This window comes from Heterodontus francisci, chromosome 26 (genome assembly GCF_036365525.1).
Source record: "Heterodontus francisci isolate sHetFra1 chromosome 26, sHetFra1.hap1, whole genome shotgun sequence".
In the NCBI taxonomy this organism is placed as follows: domain Eukaryota; kingdom Metazoa; phylum Chordata; class Chondrichthyes; order Heterodontiformes; family Heterodontidae; genus Heterodontus; species Heterodontus francisci.
Genome location: NC_090396.1, coordinates 33,321,668 through 33,344,583, shown reverse-complemented (window position 1 = coordinate 33,344,583; position 22,916 = coordinate 33,321,668). Strand labels below are relative to the sequence as shown.

Below are 22,916 nucleotides of genomic sequence, written 5' to 3'. Positions count from 1 at the left end.
GATTACAACCCTCGAGGTCCTGCTTTTTAACCTTCTGCGTAACTCCCTATATTCACTTTGCAGGACCTCATCTCTCTTCCTGCCTGTGTCGTTAGTACCAATATGGACCACGACCTCTGGCTGCTCACCCTCCCCTTTCAGAATGCCCTGCAGCTGCTCAGAGACATCCTTGACCCTAGCACCATCCTGGAGTCTCGTTTGTGGCCACAGAAACGCCTATCTGCACCCCTTACGATAGAATTCCCCATCACTATAGCTCTTCCAACCCTTTTCCTCCCCGACTGTGCAGCAGTGCCCTCCATGGTGCCACAAACTTGGCTGATGCTGCTTTCCCCTGGGAGGTCATCCCCCCCCACCCCCCAACAGTATCCAAAACGGTATATCTGTTTGAGAGGGGGATGGCCACAGGGGACTCCTGCACTACCTGCCTGCGCCTACTACTCCGTCTGGTGGTCACCCATCTCTTTTCTGCCTGTGCAGCCATTACCTGCGGTGTGACCACCTCACTAAACGTGCTATCCACGACGTCCTGAGCATCGCGGATACTCCACAGTGAATCCACCCGCAGCTCCAGCTCTGTAATGTGGGCAGCCAGTAGCTGCAGATGGATACACTTCCTGCACACATGGTCGCCAGGGACACTGGAAGCGTCCCTGATTTCCCACAGAGCGCAGGAAGAGCATATCACGGGGCTGAGCTCTCCTGCCATGACTTACCTTTCGATTAGTTACTCCCTTAATTAAAAAATACTAATTATACTAGGGGCCTTGTTCTACCCACTTCAATCTTAAGTCCTTAAAAAAAAACACTTTAGTAATTTTGTGTGGCGTGAATATAACTTGCCATTTATCAGTTCAAGCCTAAATGCTGTCCAGGTTATAGGAACATAAGAGCAGGAGTAAGCCATTCAGCCCATTGAGCCTGCTCTGCCATTCAATACGATCATGGCTGATTATCCACTTCAATGCCTTTTTTCTACACTGGCCCCATATCCCCTTATGTCATTGGTATTTAAAAATCTGTCAATCCCAGCTTTAAACATACACAATGACTGAGCTTCCACAGCCCTCTGGGGTAAAGAATTCTAAAGATTCACAACCCTCTGAGTATAGAAATTTCTCCTCAACTGACCCAAGCGACTTCCCCCTTATTTTGAAATTGTCTCCTGGTACTAGACTCCCCAACCAGGGGAAATATCGTAGCTGCATCTACCCTGTCTATCCCTTTATGTATTTTGTAGGTTTCAAGAGATCACCTGTCATTCTTCAAAACTTTAGAGAATACAGGCCCAGTTGCCCCAATCTCTCTTCATAGAACATCCCGGGAACAAGACTGGTGAACCTTCGTTGCACTTCATCTATGACAATAATATTTTTCCTAAGATAAGGAGACCAAAACTGCACACAGTACTCCAGGTGCGGTCGAACCAAGGCTCTATACAATTGAGGCAAGGCTTTGCTACTCCTGTACTCAAATCCTCTTGCAATAAAGGCTAACATACCAATAGCCTTCCTAATTGCTTACTGCACCTGCTTGTTAGCTTTCAGTGACTTACTGACGAGGACACCCAGGTCCCTTCGTACATCTACACGTTCTAATCTCTTATCATTTAAGAAATACTCTGCATATCTGATCCTCCTACTAAAATGGATAACCTCACATTTTTCCACATTATATTTCATCTGCCATGTTCTTGCCCACTCACTAAGTCTGTCCAAATCCCCTTGAATCCACTTTGCATCTTCCTCACAACACACATTCACCTAGTTTTGTGTCATCCACGAACTTGGAAATATTTCATTTGGTTCCCACATCCAAATCATTGATACATATTGTGAACAGCTGGGGCCCAAGTACTGATCCTTGCAGTACCCCACTAGTCACAGCCTGCCAACTTGAGAATGACCCATTTATTCCTACTCGGTTTTCTGCCTGCTAACTAATCTTTAATCCATGCCAGTATATTACCTCCTATCCCATGTGCTTTAATTTTGCTAACCAACCTCCCGTGAGGGACTTTAGCAAAAGCCTTCTGAAAATCTAAGTATACCACTTCCACTGACTCCCCTTTATCAATTCTGTTGGCACCATCCTCAAAAAAATCCAACAGGGTCGTCAAACATGATTTCCCATTCATAAGTCTGTGTTGACCATGCCCAATCAAATCATTATTATCCAAGTGCCCATTTATCACATCCTTTAGAATAGATTCTAACATTTTCCCTACGATTGATGCAAAGCTAACAGGTCTATAGTTCCCTGTTTTCTCTCTCCCTCCCTTCCTTCTTAAATAGTGGGGTGACATTTGCTACTTTCCAATCTGCAGGAATCTTTACAGAATTTATAGAATTTTGGAGGATGATCACCAATGCATCCACTATCTCTATAGCTACCTCTTTCAACGCTCTGGGATGTAGAATATCAGGTCCTGGGAACTTATCAACCTTCAGCCCCAGTAATTTCTCCAATACAAGCTTCTTACTAAAACTAATTTCCTTCAATTCCTCCTAGTCCCTTAGATCTCGAATTCTGGGAGATTTCTTGTATCGTCCTCAGTGAAGACAGACACAAAGTAATCATTTAGCTTCTCTGCCATTTCTCTATCCCCCATTATAAATTCTCTTGACCGCCTGTAATGGACCCACATTTGTCTTAGCCAAACATTTCCTTTTTTACATACTTATAGACGCTTTTACAGTCCGTTTTTATGTTTTTCGCTAGTTTACATTTGTATTCTATTCTCCATTTCTTTCCGTTTTTTGGTCCTCTTTTGATGCAACTCTAAAATCCTCCCAATCCTCAGGTTTACTACTATTTCTGGCAACTTTATAGGCCTTCTCTTTTAATCTTATACAATCCTAAACAGCGTTAGCCACGGTTGACTGACTTCTTTTTGGGTTTCCTTGCCTTGAAGGAATATATAGTTGCTGTAAACCTTGTAATAATTATTTAAAGACTATCCACTGCCTATGTACTGTCATACCTTTCATGAATTTTCCCAATCCACCTCAATTTGTCCCTCATACCTTCATAACCTGTTTTGTTCAAATTTAACACCCTGACTTCAGATTGAACTACCTCACTTTCAAATATCATATAAAATTTGATCATATTATGGTCACTCATCCCTAAAAGTTCTTTTACAACAAGATTATTAATTTGCCCTTTCGCATTACGTAATACTAGGTCTAAAACAGCCTGTTCTCCAGTCAGTTCCTCAACATACTGCTCTAGAAAACCATCCCTAACACACTCCAGAAACTCATCCTCCACAGCATTAGTGCTCATTAGGTTTACCCAGTCGATACACAGATTGAAATCACCCATGATTACTGTATTACCCATGCTACATGCTTCTCTAAGCTCCTGATTAATACCATGCCCCACACTACCACTACTGTTTGGTGGCCTATAAACAACTCCTGCCAATCTTTGCTGCCCCTTGCTGTTTCTTAGCTCCACCCAAACAGATTCCACATTTCGTTCTTCCGATCTGAGATCCTGCCCTACTAATGTACTGATCCCATCCCTTATCAGCACAACACCACCTCCTTTTCCTTTTTGCCTGTCCTTCCTAAATGTTGAATGTCCTTGAGTATTCAGTTCCCAGTCTTGGTCACCCAGTAGCCACATTTCCATAATGGCAATTAGATCATATCTATTTACCTCTATTTGTGCCTTTAAATTATCTACCGTTGCGAATCCTGCATGCATTCAGTTAGAGTGCCCTTAACCTTGTTTTTTTGACGTTTTTCTGCATTCTATGCCTAGTTGATACTCGCCTGCCTTCTAATTTCGCTTCCTACTTTCAGACTGTTACCAGCTTTACTTCCTTCCAATTTGAGCTACCCCTCAGGTTCCCAACCCGCTGAAAAGCTAGTTTAAACCCTTCCCAACAGCACTAGCAAATCTCTCTGTCGGGATATTAGTCCCGATCCTGTTAAGGTGTAGCCCATCCATCTTGTACACGTCCCACCTGCCCCAGAACCAGTCCCAATGCCTCAGAAATCTGATGTCCTCCCTCCTACACCAATTCTCCAGCTACGTGTTCAATCGATCAATCCTCCTATTCCTATGCTCACTAGCATGTGGCACTGTGAATAATCCTGACATTACTGCTCGAGGTCCTGCTTTTTAATTACCTTCCTATCTCCCCAAGATCTGCTTTCAGGACCTCATCCCTCTTCCTACCTATGTCAATGGTACCAATGTGGACCATGACCTCTGGCTGTTCACCCTCCCCCAGAAGGATGTCCTGCAGCCGCTCCATCACATCCTTGACCCTGGCACCAGGGAGGCAACACACCATCCTGGAGTCACGTTTACTGCCGCAGAAACGCCTGTCTAATCGTCTGACTATCGAATCGCCTATCACGATTGCGTTCCACTTGTCTTCCTCGCCTCCTGTGCAGCTGAGCCACCAGTTGCGTCACAGACTTTGCTCTGGCTGCACTCCCCTGAGGAATCATCGCCTTCGCCAGTATCCAAAATGGAAAACCGATTAGCAAGCAGGATAGACTCACAGGATTCCTGGATTACCTGCCTGGTGGTCACTCATTCCCTCTCTGCCTACAAGCTCCGAACCTGTGATATGACCACCTCCCTAAACGTGCTATCCACGTCGTCCTCTGCCTCGCGGTCGCACATCAGTGACTGCAGCCGCTGCTTGAGTTTTGAAACCCGGAGCTCAAGTTTCTGCAGCTGGTGACACTTCCTGCAGATGTGTGCATCTAGGACACACAGTGCATCCATGACTTTCTACATACCACAGGATGTACATTTACCTTGGCCGAGCTCACATGCCATACCGTAACTTTAAAAACTATCACAATTAGAATACGGAGAATAACTTACCCATTACTCACCAATGAGCTTCTTCCCCTGTACCAAAGAAAGAGCCAGCTATTGGAGGTTAAAAAAGGTAGAAAAAGAAAGGAGACCTCCTTCACTGAACTCCCACTTTACACTCTGTGCACTCAAAGCAGCACTCAGCCCTGCTTTTATACTTTCTGAAAAACAACTGATTCAAGCTTCTGAAAACCAGTTTCAGCCAGCTACCTTAGTAACTAGCTGCAGCTGCTCCCAGAGGTCTTGTATACCCCTGTTTTAAGGTTGGAATAAAACTTAATTTCTAACTTAAGGAGTAAGTTTTAGTTAATTGTTAAATTGAAGAAAAAAACTAGACTTTAGATTGAAATTAACCCTTAAAATTCCTTCTCACCAGACTCACCAGCTCTGTGTAGACTGCTGCATCTGGACATGGACTGCTTCAGTATCGGAGGAGTTGCAAATTATACTGAACATCGTACAATCATCAGCGCACTACCCAGAAGAACTCCTGCAGCAATGTCCTGGGGCTGAGATGATTGGCCTCCAACAACCATAACAATTTTATACAGGACGGCGCAGTGGTTAGCACCGCAGCCTCACAGCTCCAGGGACCCGGGTTCGATTCTGGGTACTGCCTGTGTGGAGTTTGCAAGTTCTCCCTGTGTCTGCGTGGGTTTTCGCCGGGTGCTCCAGTTTCCTCCCACATCCAAAGACTTGCAGGTGATAGGTAAATTGGCCGTTGTAAATTGCCCCTAGTGTAGGGAGGTGATAGGGAATATGGGATTACTGTAGGGTTAGTATAAATGGGTGGTTGTTGGTCGGCACAGACTCGGTGGGCCGAAGGGTCTGTTTCAGTGCTGTATCTCTAAATAAAATAAAAATTTTCCTTTGTGCTAGATAGGTTTCCAACCAGTAGAGAGTTTTCCCCAGATTCCTATTGACTTCAAATATAGGGACAGGTGGGGATGTTGTAGGAATATGGGATTAGTGTAGGATTAGTATAAATGGGTGGCTGATGGTTGGCACAGACTCGGTGGGCCGAAGGGCCCGTTTCAGTGCTGTATCTCTAAAACTAAACTAAAACTAAATTGGCGAGGGCTCCTTGAAGCCTCACTTGGTCCTTGATATCAAGGGCAATCATTCTCACTTCACCTCAAGTTCAGCCTTCTGTCCATGTTTGGACCAAGACTGTAATGAGGTCAGGAGCTGAGTGGCCCTGGCGGAACACAAGCTGAGTATCGGTGAGCAGGTTGTTGTTGTTTTAATGGCGCTTGATAGCACTGTCAATGACACCTTCCATCACTTTGCTGATGATCGAGTGTGGACTGATGGGGTGTCAATGAGTCAGATTGGATTTGTCCTACTTATTGTGGACAGGACATAACTGTGCAATTTTCCACATTGTTGGGTAGATTCCAGTGTTGTAGCTGTACTGGAACAGCTTGGCAACGGGCTTTTGTGCTACAGCCAAGATGCTATCAGGACCCATAGCCTTTCTAGTATCCAGTGCTGTCAGCTGTTTCTTGATATCACATGGAGTGAATCGAATTGGCAGAAGACTGGCATCTGTGATGCTGGTGCCCTCAGGAGGAGGCTGAGATGCATCATCCACTTGGTACTTCTGGCTGAAGATGGCTGCAAATGCTTCAGCCTTGTCTTTTGCACTGATGTACTGGAATTCACAATCATTGGGGATAGGGCTAGGGCTAGGGATATTTGTGGAGCCTTTTCCTCCTGTTAGTTGTTTAATTGTCCACCACTATTCACAACTGGATGTGGCAGAACTGAAGAGCTTTTATCTGATCCGTTGGTTGCGGGATCGCTTAGCTCTGTCTACTGCATGCTGCCTTCGCTGTTTGGCATGCGAGTAGTCCTGAGTCATTGCTTCACCAGATTGACATCTCATTTTTAAGGATGTCTGGTGCTGTTCCTGGCATGCACTCTTTATTAAATCAGGGTTGATCCCCTGGCTTAATGGTAATGGTGGAGTGAGGGATATGCCAGGTCATGAGGTTACAGATTGTGGTTGAATACAATTCTGCTGCTCATGATGGTCCACAGCACCTCATGGAAGCCATGTTCTGAGCTGCCAGATCTGTTCTGAATCTCGCCCATTCAGCACAGTGGTCATGCCACACGGCACTATGTGTGAAGATGGAACTTTGTTTTAATATTGAGATCTACGTGACCAGTAACTCTATGAAGCCCATCTTGGTGTCCAAAGATGAAACAGATGATATAAACCAGGGAACCGAGAAGATCAAGGCTGCTGGCTTATGTTTATCTCTGCGCTGCTACTGAAGGAAGCTCAATTCAAGATTAGTTGTGTTTTTCTCAACAGCAAGGCAATTAAGCAACTTAAATTATTTCTATTATTTGGGCATAGAAGAGGTTTGAATAGCAACCTTCTGATGGTTAGTTTGCTTTTGACATGTAATCACAACAGAAACCATTTTGAATATCTGATCTAAATCTATAAACAAAATACCTATCGTCATTTTAAGAATCAGTAATTTTGGCAGTATTTAGATTATCACCTAATCACTTAGAAAGTCCGTTTGCTGGCTGATATTCAAATAATATAATTCGTTTGCATTTTTTAGATAGTTTGTCTCAAAGAATTATATAGGACAGAAAGAGGCCATTCTGCTCACCCAGTCTGTGCTGGCTCTTTGAAAAAGCTACACAATTAGTTCCACCCCCTGCTCTTTTCCCATAGCCCTATAAATTTTTCCTTTCAAGTACATCTCCAATTCCCTTTTGAAATTTGTTATTGAATCTGCTTCCACCCCACTTTCAGAGGGTGCATTCTACATTGTAATAACTTGCTGCATTAAGAATGCCTCATGTCACCTGATTCTTTTGCCAATTAACTTAAATTTGTGTCCTCTGGTTACCGGCCACTCCTGTCAGTGGAAACAGTTTCTCACTACCCTACTTGATCAAACCCCTTCATAATTTTGAGCAGCTGTATTAAATCCCCTCTTAACCTTCTCTGCACTAAGAACAATCCCAGTTTTTCTAGTTTCACCACAGAACTGAAGTCCCTCAACACAAGTATCATTTTCTCAAGGACACAATGGATATTTTCAGGATATTCTCTTGTACTGGCTGTTTCCCAACCCCAAGGCAAAACCTGGTTTGCCTGAACTCATATAAAGAGGGTATGATAGAGACTTTCCTTGCTTGATGTGTGACAAAGCTCTGCTGTCATCAGTTATTACAAATCAGTTACACTTACAATGTTATTTGTTTTCAACTGAGGCAATCATCATAAAATTAAAATTAAATGGTTAACATAAAATAGTAATTATCACCTAATGTAGGGCAACTTACTTACCCTTTTGCTGCAGACCACCTGACAATAGTATCTTTGTCCTTCAACCCAAACAGCAGTTGCTCTGGAAGAAGATCACAGAAAAAAAGTGAACTACAGATGAATTGAGTGATGGAATTTCCATCACTACATTAATTGAATATCTCAATTAATTTTCACAGAACTAAAACACATTTTTTAAATATAGCATACCATTTACTCTCTCATACAATTAAGTTAATTAACACTTTGTATATTACCAGTTCACCAATCCTAATGTAGAGTTGTATTCAAAGGCAATGCTGGTCGGAGATTAAGTACAAAAATGTTGCAGGTGAATTTATCCTTTCTATGCCCAGTATAGATGTTATGCATTAAACAGGTTTTATAAATTTGACTGCTTTTGTGCAGTAAATGATGCACCACTCACTTGCAGGAAACATAAATATGTCGAACATACAAATTATGAAATAGAGAACTCCAGCTTCTCTAATGGCTCCACTGTTAATGGCAGTATGTAACTGAAAAAATGAGGCCAGAAAGTACCAGGTTTGATCCTGGTTCATGCTGACAGCTCATTTGGCAGTATGGGCACAACTGGCCTCAGAATCCCTGCGCGAGGAAAGGAAAATCAGAGTACTATCATACTCATCAGTATCCAATAACTCTAGCCGGATAGTGTGCTTGAATGAAATGTCAGACGACAAGAACAGGCTTGGCTGCGATACCCTCTGCGATTAAATTTCACAATGTTAACTACCAAAACCAACAAAAAAAAACACTAAACATCATCTGCTAGCTGCCGTTAAGACTTTCAAGTGAGGAGGAGAGGAAGCAAGAAACAAAAATAAACAACTCCAAGGGATTAAACAACAATTCAGAAGTCTAAGTATAGTCAGCATGGCTTTGTCAGGGGGAGATCACATCTAACAAACTTGATTGAACTTTTCGAGGTGATTATATGTATAGATGAGGGTAAAGCAGTTGATGTAGTCTACATGGGCTTCAGTAAGGCCTTTGAGAAGGTCCCGCATAAGAGATTGGATAAGAAGGGATCCAGGGCAATTTAGCAAATTGGATCCAAAATTGGCTTTGTGGCAAGAGGGAGAGGGTGATGGTCGAGAGTTGTTTTTGCGATTGGAAGTTTGTGACCAGTGGTGTACCGCAAGGATCTGTGCTGGGACCCTTGCTGTTTGTAGTGTACATTAATGATTTAGACATGAAAATAGGAGGTATGATCAGTAAGTTCGCAGATGACACGAAAATTGGTGGTGTCGTAAATAGTGAGAAGGAAAACCTTAGATTTTAGGACGCTATAGACGGGCTAGTCAGATGGGCGGAGCAGTGGCAAATGGAATTTAATCCTGAGAAGTATGAAGTGATGCATTTTGGGTGGACTAACAAGGCAAAGGAATATACAATGGATGGTAGGACCCGAGGAAGTACAGAGGGTCAGAGGGACCTTGGTGTACTTGCCCATAGATCACTGAAGGCAGCAACACAGGTAGATAAGGTGGTTAGGAAGGCATGTGGGATATTTGCCTTTATTAGCCAAGACATAGAATATAAGAGCAGGGAGGTTATGATGGAGCTGTACAAAATGCTAGTTAGGGCACAGCTGGAGTACTGTGTACAGTTCTGGTCGCCACACTGAAGGATGTGATTGCACTGGAGAGGGTGCAGAGGAGATTCTCCAGGATGTCGCCTGAGCTGGAGCATTTCAGCTATGAAGAGAGACTGGACAGGCTAGGGTTGTTTTCCTCACAGCAGAGAAGGCTGTGGGGGGACCCGATTGAGGTATACAAAATTATGAGAGGCATAGATAGTGTAGATAGGAAGAAACTTTTTCCCTTAGCGGAGGTGTCAATAACCAGAGGGCATAGATTTAAGGTAAGGGGCAGGAGGTTTAGAGGGCATTTGAGCAAAAAATGTTTCACCCAGAGGGTGGCTGGAATCTGCAACACACTGCCCGAAAGGGTGATAGAGGCAGGAACCAAAATTTAAGAAGTATTTAGATGAGTACTTGAAATGCCATAGCATACAAGGCTACGGGTTAAATGCTGGAAAATGGGAGTAGAATAGATAGGTCCTTGATGGTTGGCATGGACACGATGGGCCGAAGGGCCTGTTTCTGCGCTGTAAAACTCTATGACTATAAAACAAATAAAGAGGAAAAGAATACTTAATCAGGGAAAGCATCGCTCCTTAAAGAATACATTCAAAAATCTTCTCAATCAAGAGCCTCTTAAAGCACAAAGAGCATTTCTCTGCACTGTTACTGATCATATCAAAGGTACATGATTTCCATTTCATATATGGAATCTATGAGGGATTATTTCATGTGTTCAAGGTAACACAGCTAAAAACAAATGCATACAGTTAACAGAGTATTATAGTTTCCAGTACAAATAGCATTGTTGAGTCAATCATGCTACTTTCTCCTAAGTTATCTGTGGAAATATACAAAACTCACCAACTATCAATCTCACCAAAAAAAGTAGGAACCAGCCTATGGCTATCATGCTATGAAATGCAGGAATGCAGTTGGCTCCTATTTGAAATTATTTCAAAGCCTCTTCAAATTAAACATTTCAATCGGTGTCATTTATTTTTGTTTTATAAGTTCAGAGAACATTAGATGAAGCAAATCGTAAGACCTGTGGGGTGTCAGGTAAAATCCAGCTGTGAAGTGGGATGACAGCATCATGTATCTGCTGCTGTATTATGCAAAATAATTTTGGGCAGTCACAATCCAGTTCCTAGTGGGCAACTAAATTGGCAAACTCACTCAAAAGATAATAGTTTATGAACTCTGAGACCAGCCAATCCATCAATAGTGCAGTTCTAAGAACTCCTCTGAGGTTTAAGATGAGGCATATTATTAATTAAGAGTACGAGAGCACTTGACTATTCATCTATCTGTGCTAACCCTAGCCTTAGAGGGCTCCAGTCCGTCACTGAGTGCCTAAAATAAGTTTTCAATGCCCAGCACCAACCTAATGTTTGGAATTCTCTACCCCAGAGAGCTGTGGAAGCTCAATCATTGAGCATATTCGAGACAGAAATTGATAGATATCTGGATACTAATGACATCAAGGGATTATGGGGATCATGTGGGAAAGTGACATTTAGGTAGATCAGCCATTAACTAATTGAATGGCAGAGCAGGTTCGACAGGCTGAATGACCTACTCCTGCTCCTATGTTCCTACCTCTCCATAAGAAGCACGAAATGCATGCAAAAATCCCTTCCATTTTCCTACCCATTTCTCCACTCTGCCTCCTTAGATATAGTTCCACAAGGCTCTCTGATACCTCACAAATAATAATTTTTCAGGAGCGAGCCTGAACAGTAACTGCCAGCAGGCTGTTCAACTACAGTGCGCAATATAGTCACGCCTCAGCATGCTCGGAACCAATATTGACAGACTAAACAAAAGGTGTTGTTCAGCAATCAGGAATGGAAACTCTGCCCAATTCATCTTTCCTTATCAAAGGACCATGAGACTAATTGCAATAGCCCTACATCTATTCCTGCTAAGATGAGCTAACTCTGCACAGGTTGGGTACTGAATCTGGGACTCTTAGGCTGTATGGCTCAGCTACTCAGTGCTCTAAAGAGCGGAGTTCTGAATGGATCCTTATAGTAAAAGCCTATTGTCCATCAGCCAATTCTTATTGTTTCAATCCCTCTCCCCAACCATTTCAGAAGTTTGTAAGTCAACAAGACTAATACAGAAAAACAAATGCTACTACAATCTGTTTAATTAAATATAATTCATTTATTCGAAAATCCTAAGCCAAACTGGTCAGTCTAAAATGGCTGGTTCTGGCAGTCCATAAGCAATTGGCACATATGCTTTACTCTTCATGAACACACCTACTACGTTCTCTATCTCTCCAGGGATATCATAATCATCATCATCATCATGATCATCCACTGTTTTTAATTCCATTTTCTGTATAGATGCAATGTTGTTAGTGGCTTGACCTTGACCTGCCATTTGTAAGTTAACAGCCAAAGACCTGCTCCCACGTTGATATCTAAAAATTAAAAAAAAATTGCATAGAAGTAAATAAAAACATATTAAAAGCAAAAATCAAGAACTGGAATTTGCTCACACAGTTTTGTTTCCACTCCCAACCCCTACAAAAATGAGTTCCAATTTTCTTGTTTCAATCTTTTCTCCTTGGTCAGTCAACATCGAATATGAAAGTAGAAGTTCAAGGACGAAAAATGTTTTATATTGTAGTAAAAACGAAAACAAATTGTTGATTCACCCTTGCTCAGTAGTATTCCTGATGGGTGGATCAAAATAAAGAACATGTATGAGGAATCATGACCAAAACACATAGCTAACCAACCATTCAACAGCACAACAGATTGATGTATCAATCTGCTGTGTAATTCGAGCACTAACTTTTGATTGAAGAACAGAGTTCCGTAGTTTACAGAATCGTTACAGTGCAGAAGGAGGCCATTCGGCCCATCATGTCCGCACTGGCTCTCTGAAAGAGCAATTCCCTCAGTTCCATTCCCCTGCCTTCTCCCCATAACCCTGCACATTCTTCCTTTTCGTATAACTCTCTAATGCCTGTTTGAATGCTTCAATTGAACTTGCCTCTACCACGTTCTCAGGCAGCGGATTCCAGACCTTAACTACTCACTGCGTGAAAAAGTTTTTCTTCAGGTCACTTTTGCTTCTCTTACCAAATACTTTAAATCTGTGCCCTCTCATTCTCGATCCTTTCACAAGTGCTCTATCTGCTCTATGCAGAACCCTCATGACTTTGAATACCTGTATCAAATCATTTCTCAGCCTTCTCTTCTCCAAGAAAGACAGTCCTAACTTCTCAAATCTATCTTCATAACTGAAGTTCCTCATCCCTGGAACCATTCTCGTGAATCTTTTCAGTACTCTCTCCAATGCCATCACGTCTTTCCTAAAGTACGGCACCCAGAACTAGACACAATATTCCAGCTGAGGCCAAACTAATGTCTTATACAAATTCAACATACTTTCCTTGCTCTTGTACTCTATGCCCCTATTAATAAAGCCCAGGATATAGTCTGCTTTACTAACCACTCTCTCAACCTGTCCTGCCACCTTGAATGACTTATGCACATATACACCTAGGTCCCTCTGCTCCTGCACCCACTTTTGAATTATACCCTTTATTTTACAGTATCTCTCCATGTTCTTCCTAACAAAATGAATCACTTCACATTTCTCTGCATTGAACTTAATCTGCCACCCGTCTGCTCATTCCACCAACTTCCACTTACCTCCATCTGGCAACCTTCGGCTTCAGAAATGTAAGGCCCAACCTTTGAATGAGTTTTATGCCTAGTTTGCGAAGAATAGTGTGGTTACACTCAGGAATGTTGCTTTCATCAAGGCACTTCAATACCGTTGGAGCTAGAGGAGAAACAAATTTTTTTAACAGTTATTCAAAACAGACTACAATATAAACTTTCCAGGAGTCTGATGCTGGCTTAACTTAAGACATAAAAGGTAAAACCTACTACTTTTATTCATCAAACACAATTTGTCTCTTAGCTAAATTTCATATTATAGTTCTAATATTTCCATGATTTCAGCAATGCCCAGGAAGCAGCTGTGGAATACATTTTAACATGCCCCTCAATTTTGTAGAACACCATCATCAAACTTCCCACGTTTTACCGCAAGCCATTGTGATGGAATGCAATCACTGTAGTTTAAAGTTGTAATATTTTCCATATTGTATATTTTAAGGTGAATTTATAGCTAGGTTTTGTTTTCTAAAAATAAAGGAATACGCCATGGCTGCTGTTGTGTTTTTTTTTTTGTCTCCACGTGAGGGGTTGAGTGCAACTACCTTCCCAGAATGGACTTTGATAATTCAAAGGGGTCGTCCCTAGATACAAAATATATATTGCAAGCTGGTCACTCACTCCAAGAGAGAGTCAAAGTAGTTTTCTGTGATAACACAAGATTCTTCATTATTGTGGCAGATTTGATTTACCCCAGTGGTGTGCTTAAAAGAAGGAATCTGAGCGGCAGTCTTTGTATTGTTGACATCTAGTTTGATTATTCTATATATATTCAGAGGCCTATTAGGCTCTGATTAAATATGATGCTGCTTGACATTTTCATTCACTGGGTTGAGCTGGTTGTTCACTTCAGCTGGAACACCCTGGCAACCAGGAGTGTTCCACATAATTGCGGAGGTCATTCCCCTATTCCCCATTAAATGTGGAGGAGCCGCTGATAATTGAGCTACTTGCCAAATATTTCTGCCTTGTGACCAAAGTGAGGCACCAAGAGCGGAGACCTTGCTGACCCTCTCTGGCTGTGAAAGGAGTGCTCTAGTCATTGGCTCAATAGTTTCAAGTTTCACGAAAGAGCCATAGAAATCTTTTTGCTGCCATCATGAGCCCTCTTGCATAAGAAAAATCAGGATGTGGAGACAGTAACCTGATTTACAACCAAAAAACTTTGCTGGTTGGTTTGATTTACCTCCCCACTCCCCTCCAAAACACTTGAGGTATTCTATGGATAGTAGCTCAGACTTTTCACAATTAATTACAAAGCCAAACTTCTGGACTATTTAGTAAATGCCCCACCCCACCCCAATCTATGAGATAGTTGGAGCCAAAACCTATTCCCTCTTGCTCACTTGCAATTGTGCCCAATTCTAGCATTTTGTCCATCTTGGTAAACAGGGTAGACACCATGAGACAGTCAATTATACAACAAAAGCTTGGAGTGTAATCATCAAAAGAGGAGGATAGTTCGCCTTTCAACTTGAACAGATGTAGGAGACTACCCAGGCAGGTTGCTTGTGTGTGGAAACTATTCAGTGAATCATTACTGAGAAGCTGGGATGAAAAGCTGCGTTAAGACCTCCTTGACATAAAACCGGCCAAGGAGCACAAAAATATTTTGGGGCTTGCGGTTCAGAAATCCTGGTTGGTGCCATCAAACAGCTGTTGTAGTGGGTTTTATCATAGCATTGGAAGAGCTTTTGAAAGAAATCTTTCTTTCCCCGCCCATTTTGGAAATTGTCCAGAAATTTTGCTGGCATTTCTTGAAGGCTATATCTATTAATACCACAACACGAGGGGGGAGCACTTCCCACACATGTGCAGTGCAGTGTCTGCGATGATACTCAGCGACATCTTAGGCAGCTGCCTGTATCAAAGATGGCACCAATAATCACAGCATTCCCCATTCACAGAGATAATCACAGCAAAAGGGTGTGATTGGGAAAGGTGGGGTGGGAGGACGCGACTGGAGTTTGGGGGGTGGGGAGAGAGTGACCCGGGAAGCATATGAAACTGGCGATTGGGGAAGGGAGTAAGGAGGTGGGTGACAGCACGGCTGTGGGGGCGGGAAGAGGATGGGGGTGGAAGATAACATGTCTGGGAGTGGGGGGGGGGGGTTAGGTGAGAGCAAGAGAATGGGACTGGGGCAGAGAGAGTGAGATACTTGGGGTTGGGGGGTGGTGCGGTGGAAAAGAGAATAAATCGGACAGTACAGTCGCCTACTAGTTTGAAAAGTCACACTGCTGGGTGTTCGGGTTGTGACGTCACTGCACACGTGCGCAGATTGAACTTGGAGCTAGTAAACTACTGAACAAAGCAGAAAACTGACTCAATGACCAAAGCTGAAAGGTGAGTTCATTATTTCATACTCAAAACTACTTGTGCACCCAGAATGTAACCCAACCTTGCATCACACACAAACTGCAATACAGACCCAAAACTGTAAAATAAATTTTTCATCTTTTATTAACCCTCCATGTAATTACCTCCCTCATTTTAGCAAAGTGAAATCCCAATCTGATTAAAATAGGTGATATACAAAGTATATCGTCATACCAAAGGGTAAAAAGTCATCTCTTTTCCCATGTTTGAATAGTTGAGCCTGTGAATAAACAAAAGAGAATATTTTAAAGAAATCTTCACAGATAAATCCTCATTTAGTTCTGAGTTTTGAGAAGTAGAAGGGAGCGATTTTACTTAATAGTGTCTATAGGGCTTTAATATTACTTGTGATCATGACAAGCTCCCTCTTAAACAACCTGGCCTTTTGAAGGATCGCAGCACCAGCATTCAGCAACAGTTAGGAGGGTTTCTGTTCAAAAAAATAACCTTCAGCTTAACCAAAGACAATTGGGAGGAGGGATAAACTTTGATGTTGAGATTTGAAGTACAAATTGAAGGAAAGGAATAGAAAACGTAATCAACAAATTATCTTCCATCACGAGGAAAGAAAACTGGTAAAAAGAGACATGCGCTTGTCATGCCTTCACTGTCCAATCTTTGCCTCCTCCCAAAATCTGTAATATCACTTCACCCAATATAATTAGATAAACTGTTCCGAACAATGTAAGGCATTACTTTTGCGATACACTATTATTAATACATATTCACTTACTTTGATCAGTAATTTGAAATCAAGCAAATCAAGCATGGGCGGCACAGTGGTTATCACCACAGCCTCACAGCTCCAGCGACCCGGGTTCAATTCTGGGTACTGCCTGTGTGGAGTTTGCAAGTTCTCCCTGTGTCTGCGTGGGTTTTCGCCGGGTGCTCCGGTTTCCTCCCACATCCAAGAAGACTTGCAGGTGATAGGTAAATTGGCCATTATAAATTGCCCCTAGTGTAGGTAGGTGGTAGGGAATATGGGGTTACTGTAGGGTTAGTATAAATGGGTGGTTCTTGGTCGGCACAGACTCGGTGGGCCGAAGGGCCTGTTTCAGTGCTGTATCTCTAAATAAAATAAAGAAAATAAAATCAGGCGGCACAGTGGCGCAATGGTTAGCACCACAGCCTCACAGCTCCAGGGACCCGGGTTGAATTCTGGGTACTGCCTGTGCGAAGTTTGCAAGTTCTCCCTGTGACCGCGTGGGTTTTCGCCGGGTGCTCCGGTTTCCTCCCACCGCCAAAGACTTGCAGGTGATAGGTAAATTGGCCATTGTAAATTGCCCCTAGTGTAGGTAGGTGGTAGGGAATATGGGATTACTGTAGGGTTAGTATAAATGGGTGGTTCTTGGTCGGCACAGACTCGGTGGGCCGAAGGGCCTGTTTCAGTGCTGTATCTCTAAATAAAAATAAATAAAAATAAAATAAAAAACTGAGAAAGACCTGCTGAAGAGGACTAATTACGATAGTGGATTATTTCTTGTGCTCATATTCTATCATCAATAAAAAAAGCACATAATAATTGTGCAAGTGAATGCAATGGAAAAGGTGAGCAACATGAGGACTGTTCGGAAACTGGAAGTTATAACCAACATTGCTAGAACATTGATATTTCCTATTGCCACATACAAAAACTACTGAGGGACGATGATAGATGCACAAATTACATTTTTTCAGTTTTAAATCTCTTTGTAAGATACTGAAAATTTCCCATCACAATTAAATTCACAATGCAAACATTAATTAAATTAAGACTCTGAAGGAAGATATTTGTAATAGTGTATGGAGGTGGCAGAGAAAATGACTGGACTATTGGAAGAATATAGCTACACAAAGAGTGAAGCAGTGTTCCATCCTCGGTATGTGAATGCAGAAAGCTAAGACGTGCAACAGCAAAATATATGCTGCAGGACATAGACTTAAGCCCTGGCTAAGCATCAGTAATCGCACAAGATCACAAGGCCTTGTATGACAAAGCTGTGAAAATTCAGGGACATGGTTGAAGAATGATAGCCAGAATAGGATAGGATGGTACTGAGGGTTGCAAAACAGTCACTTAACTTCTGAAACCTGACCGCAATCTAATCCTAACTTAAAGCACAAAAAATTCCTCTTCCTGACAACTGTAAAAGTTGAGTTTTATAACTGGTGTTAATTTAACACCAGTGGTAACCCATACAAAATAACACTAATCGGAGTCAGTGGCTAGGGAACAGAGTTCGTGGCAGAGACCAAAGACAACAGCTTCAGTCTTCCCAGTATTTAACTGAAGGAAATTTCTGCTCAGCCAGAACTGGTTGTGAGACAGGTAGTGTGACAAATCAGGGACAGGGACAGTGGAGGGATCAAGAGGTGATGGTGAGGTAGTGTTGGGTGTTCGTCAGTGTAAATAATGGAAGCTGATGTGTGCTGATATGGGGCTTGGTCTGGCAGCCTTTTGTCTCACAGAAGACAGTGCAACCACTGAAGCAAGCTGATACAATTATACTAAACTAAACAAGCCATATTTTAACAGTAAATTTCCAGTCTGATTATGAGGGGAAACAAAAGAGCTAGTTTGCCAAACTGAAAATTCACACTAGCATTCCATAGGAAACTCTTCTAATTTTAAGGTGCACAGACCTATGCCCTGGTAGCACTACCCATTTGCTACTGGAACCAAGTGTCACAAATATGTCCCATTCTTAAGCACGACTAACATGCTTCACCTTGAATTAAGCAAAAATCACTCAATCTTTGCTGTAATTCTAAATTGAAATAAAGAAAACACAAAACAACATGTGATGGAATATAGGTATAATAGGTTTAATTAGGTAGCATTTAGATATAGTTAATATATTATACCTTTTAGAATTAAAGATTGAGTAAATGGTCAGTTTTCAGAACTCACTGAAATTCCCCTTTAAGAAGGTAGAGTTAGATATTTCAAGGTCCCTGTTAGAATAGAATTTCTGTTGCCAGGGAATTGGAAGATAAACACACACATTGAAATATCCTGTGTGACATCAGTAAGAGGTAGTAATAAACTTAATTAGTTTATGGAGTTGTTGATGCAGACAAATCGGCTCCGGAGGTTGCTTTAAGGTACCATAGGAAAGGCAATTATAAATAAAGCAATAAATTAAAATGGACTTACAGGAATAAGAGAAACACAATTATAATCATTTTGACCAGATAAATGCTCACAATTTCAAAAAACAAGGGCTTTCCAGTACAACATCAAGTGGAAAGTTAGTTACTGATATTACCAAATATGGATTTTGAAAGCAAGAAAAACACACAGAAAGGTAGCAACTATATGCTAAGAGGTCATATGACATCTTAGAAATAGTATAAACATGAAAACACTTCTAAGTATTTACTTCAGAATCTGAGTTCCTCAAACAATACTTTTCACCCCATGCCTTACTTGGGGAATTCAAGGTAAAATTTACTTTAAATTTTGATGGATATTCTAAGATACTTTGCTGTAACATTAGCAAGGTTAAACTTTTGGATTCTATGTTAGCAATAAGAATATGTGTTACATCAGTAGTATTTGATATTGTGATATACTTATCCACTTAAGCTTATCACATGTTAAATTCCTTAATAAATATATAGAAATTAATAAATGATCTCATGTAGTATTCTGTATACAACTACAAGAACCCCTTCTCCATGTCTCTTTAAGTGGAGAGATACGTATTCAAGAGAGTTTCCCAGACCCTTATAATATCTGGGATATTTATGACAGCCATAATTATTAAAATAGGCTATCCGGAAAATGGTAATATTCTCTGTTAGTTTTGTTTCTTCGAGGGAAAGCTAGTATAATTCTTTGGACCCAAATAAGTGTCTGAGAATTTGTCTGGTTTGAACTTGATTAAAGGAGATTTTTAGGGATGTACTCCTGATTTGGTTTAGTCCCTATAAAGGGGTTAAAGTCATAAATCATTTGAAACGCACCAGTGAAATTCTAGAAACATGGTCAGTAAACGTAAACCCAAAACATCATAACCACAAGCAGCTGTGGCTTCTATTTGTAAATTTTATTTTTTTCCCCCCCAAATGTTTTCAACTTTGATTCACAATAGCAACAGAGGAGATTGAATACAGTCTAAGGGAACCACGTGTGTTTCTTTGAGTGTTTAATATAATATCGACAGTTCCTTTATAGTTTGTCAATTTCTTATTTACTAAAGCACATCACTGGTTCGGGACACTCATTTTAAATATCGCACTTGTTTGGGTCGCCTTCATGATTATAATATTAGCGGCTAAACTAGACTTGCCACCTGTCCAACATCATTTCTAAAAAGTGATTTTACATAATAGACTTCACCCACTTTATTATAGGCTACTTTGCTCATCATAATTAATGTCACATGAAGGCTCCTGAAACAGCATGCAATGCAATATGAAGAGTTGAGGGCAAAAGTGCAGCAATATCTTCTCACTCTTTTTTCCCCAGCAATTTTCTCCCCTCTCGTCCTCCATGAAAATCTGACACTTCACTGAGATATGGCTTCATGGGCACTGGGCAACTTAATGTAGCTTGCCTAAGTGGCAATTTTTTATTTGCGGGCCTAGAGACTGAGTGTTGAATGATTATTTGACCTTGTTGCACGCAGTGACCACACACACACACTCTCAGAGGACTTACATGATAGTGATCAGAAGCAACAACCACAGCCAACTTTATAATGCAGCAATTCGGAGACCAATGATAGTGCTTTCCGACATAAGCCATATATTCAAATTTGGGATCTTTGTGCACAGCTCAATTACTCACTGGATAAACCAGCTGAGGACATGGAGAAGCATCAAGTAGGGCTTCACAAGGAAGGCAGAATATTCATTCAATTCTCCCTCATGTCACTTTTAAGTGCCTGTCAACACTCAGTGCCAAGGTTACATGCAATCTTAAACTGAAACAAAAATGTCTGCTAAAAAAACTTGTTAGCAAGAGTTAAAACAAACTATTGAAAAGTTAACCCCACCCAGGTAAATAGTTCAGCATAATAGATATTTGTAAGCTGCAGCTACAAACGTAATTACAGGTATGGATTAGGGAAATAAAACCCAAGGCTATGCACCTGCTTTGTAAAAGAATGTAGTGCACAAGTACCACTGTTCCTCTGAAATCAGTAACTTACATAAAATATTTTAGGACTAAATTATATTACTCTGCAGAAATAATTAAGTATGCATATTCACAAATATGCAGTAAATTATACATTAATATTTTGCCACTGGGTTTCAGCTAGAAATATGAATTTGAGTTTTAATAATAAAAGAACTAATGTCCTTTAGAGTTATATGAGCTAACACAGCAATGTCATTTGACACAGAATGATTCCCTTTCTTTGATGCTGGATCAAAAATATCAGAATGAAATGTGATGCTTTAGATTACATCAATATAACAGCTGATCATATTCAAACCAGATTAATCAGTCTCCCAATTCACCATGTGCAACACAAAAGGAATGGGGTGACCCAGTTAAAGTTCAACAAGCTCTGAAAACTGGTCGGAATAAGTAGATAATTAGAGAATTCCTAATTAAAGAAAAGTAGTGCGTGGGCCAAATCTATGATAATTGCTTACCATTGTCCTTATCTTAGGTGATTATACCTATTTTACGTTAAACATTTAATTTTAATTTTCTAGTGATTCTCTGAATTGAGGGCAAACAGCAGTGTAAGAGTAACTGATTCATAATAACGGATGGAAGCAGAGCTTTGTCATGCATCTCTTTTATATGAGCACATGGAAACAAGGTTTTGCCTTTGAGTTAAGGAAACAGCCAGTACAAGAGATTATCCTGAAAATATCCATCATGTTCCTGAGAAAATGGTACCGGGGATGAGGAACTTCAGTTCTGCGAAGAAACTAGAAATGCTGGTATTGTTCTCCTTGGAGCAGAGATGATTAAGGTGAGATTTAATCAAGTTGCTCAAAATTAAGGAGGGTTTTGATACAGTAAGTTTCCAATGACAGGAGTGGTCAGTAACCAGAGAACACAGATTTCAGTTAAGTAGCAAAAGAACCAAAGCTGACACGAAGCTTTTTTTTTAAACCCAAGTTATTATGATCTGAAAGTGTGGTGGAAACTGATATAATAGTAACTTTCAAAACAATATTAGATAAATACTAGAAGGGGAAAAATTTGCAGGGCTGTGGGAAAAAAGCAGGGAGAGTGGAACTAATTAGATAGGTTTTTCAAAGAGCCAGCACAGGCAGGATGGGTTGAATGACCTCCTTCTGTGTTGTATGAGTCTATAACTATCTGTAGAGTTATTGTCCTCTCACATAACTATTGTATGTAACATAATTATATAATCCAGTGTGCAAGACACTCTCCTTCACCTTACAATGTTATTTTGATAAAAATTCTACAAGCAAGCATGGTATACAAGTAGCACTCTACATAAAACAAGCACAAAGATTAATCTTACTTCAAGGCCTGCAGTCTCAAAAAAAATGTCAATGGGCTCCGAGATACCTGAATCTACATTGTAGTATACTCAGGTTGATTATTCAGCCAGCCAGTCTGGACGCGATGCATCCGAGGTGACTGAAGGAAGTAAGGGTGGAATTGAAGAGGCTCTAGCCACAATCTTCCAATTCTCCTCAGACATGGGCTCACCCCCTTCCTATCTCTATAATCTCCTCCAGCCCTCTGAGATATCGGCACTCTTCAAATTCTGGCCTCTGGAGCATCCTGAATTTTAATTTCTCCATCATTGGTGGTCATGCCTCCTGCTGTTGAGGCCCTAAGCTCTGGAATTCCCTCCCTAAACCTCTCCAACTCTCTACCTATCTTTCCTCCTTTAAGACGCTCCTTAAAGCCTATCTCTTGGGACCAAGCTTCTGGCCATCTGCCCTAAAATCGCCTTATGTGGCTCTGTGTCAAATTTTGCTTCATAACCCTCCTGTGAAGCACCTTGGAACATTTGATTACATTAAAGGCACTTATATAAACGCATCCGCAGTATTTTGCTTTTATATAAACGCAAGTTGTTGTTCTTTTTGTAATTCAGTTCATGCGTACATGGACCTTTGAAGGGTGTTTGACCAAGTACCACGTAACAGA

General features: G+C 41.2%; 1 protein-coding gene across 2 annotated transcripts in view; it reads right to left on the bottom strand.

Annotated features, from left to right (window-relative positions):
- The window catches only part of tbcd (tubulin folding cofactor D), a 370,097-nt gene that overhangs the window by 265,233 nt on the left and 81,948 nt on the right, over window positions 1-22,916 (bottom strand). For both annotated transcript variants that reach the window (XM_068057991.1, XM_068057992.1), the window contains exons 8-11: window positions 16,013-16,058; window positions 13,433-13,565; window positions 12,026-12,189; window positions 8,171-8,231 (exon numbers count right to left, since the gene is read on the bottom strand). In XM_068057991.1, the coding sequence (XP_067914092.1) occupies window positions 8,171-8,231; window positions 12,026-12,189; window positions 13,433-13,565; window positions 16,013-16,058 (404 nt within the window). The remainder of the gene's footprint in view (window positions 1-8,170; window positions 8,232-12,025; window positions 12,190-13,432; window positions 13,566-16,012; window positions 16,059-22,916) is intronic.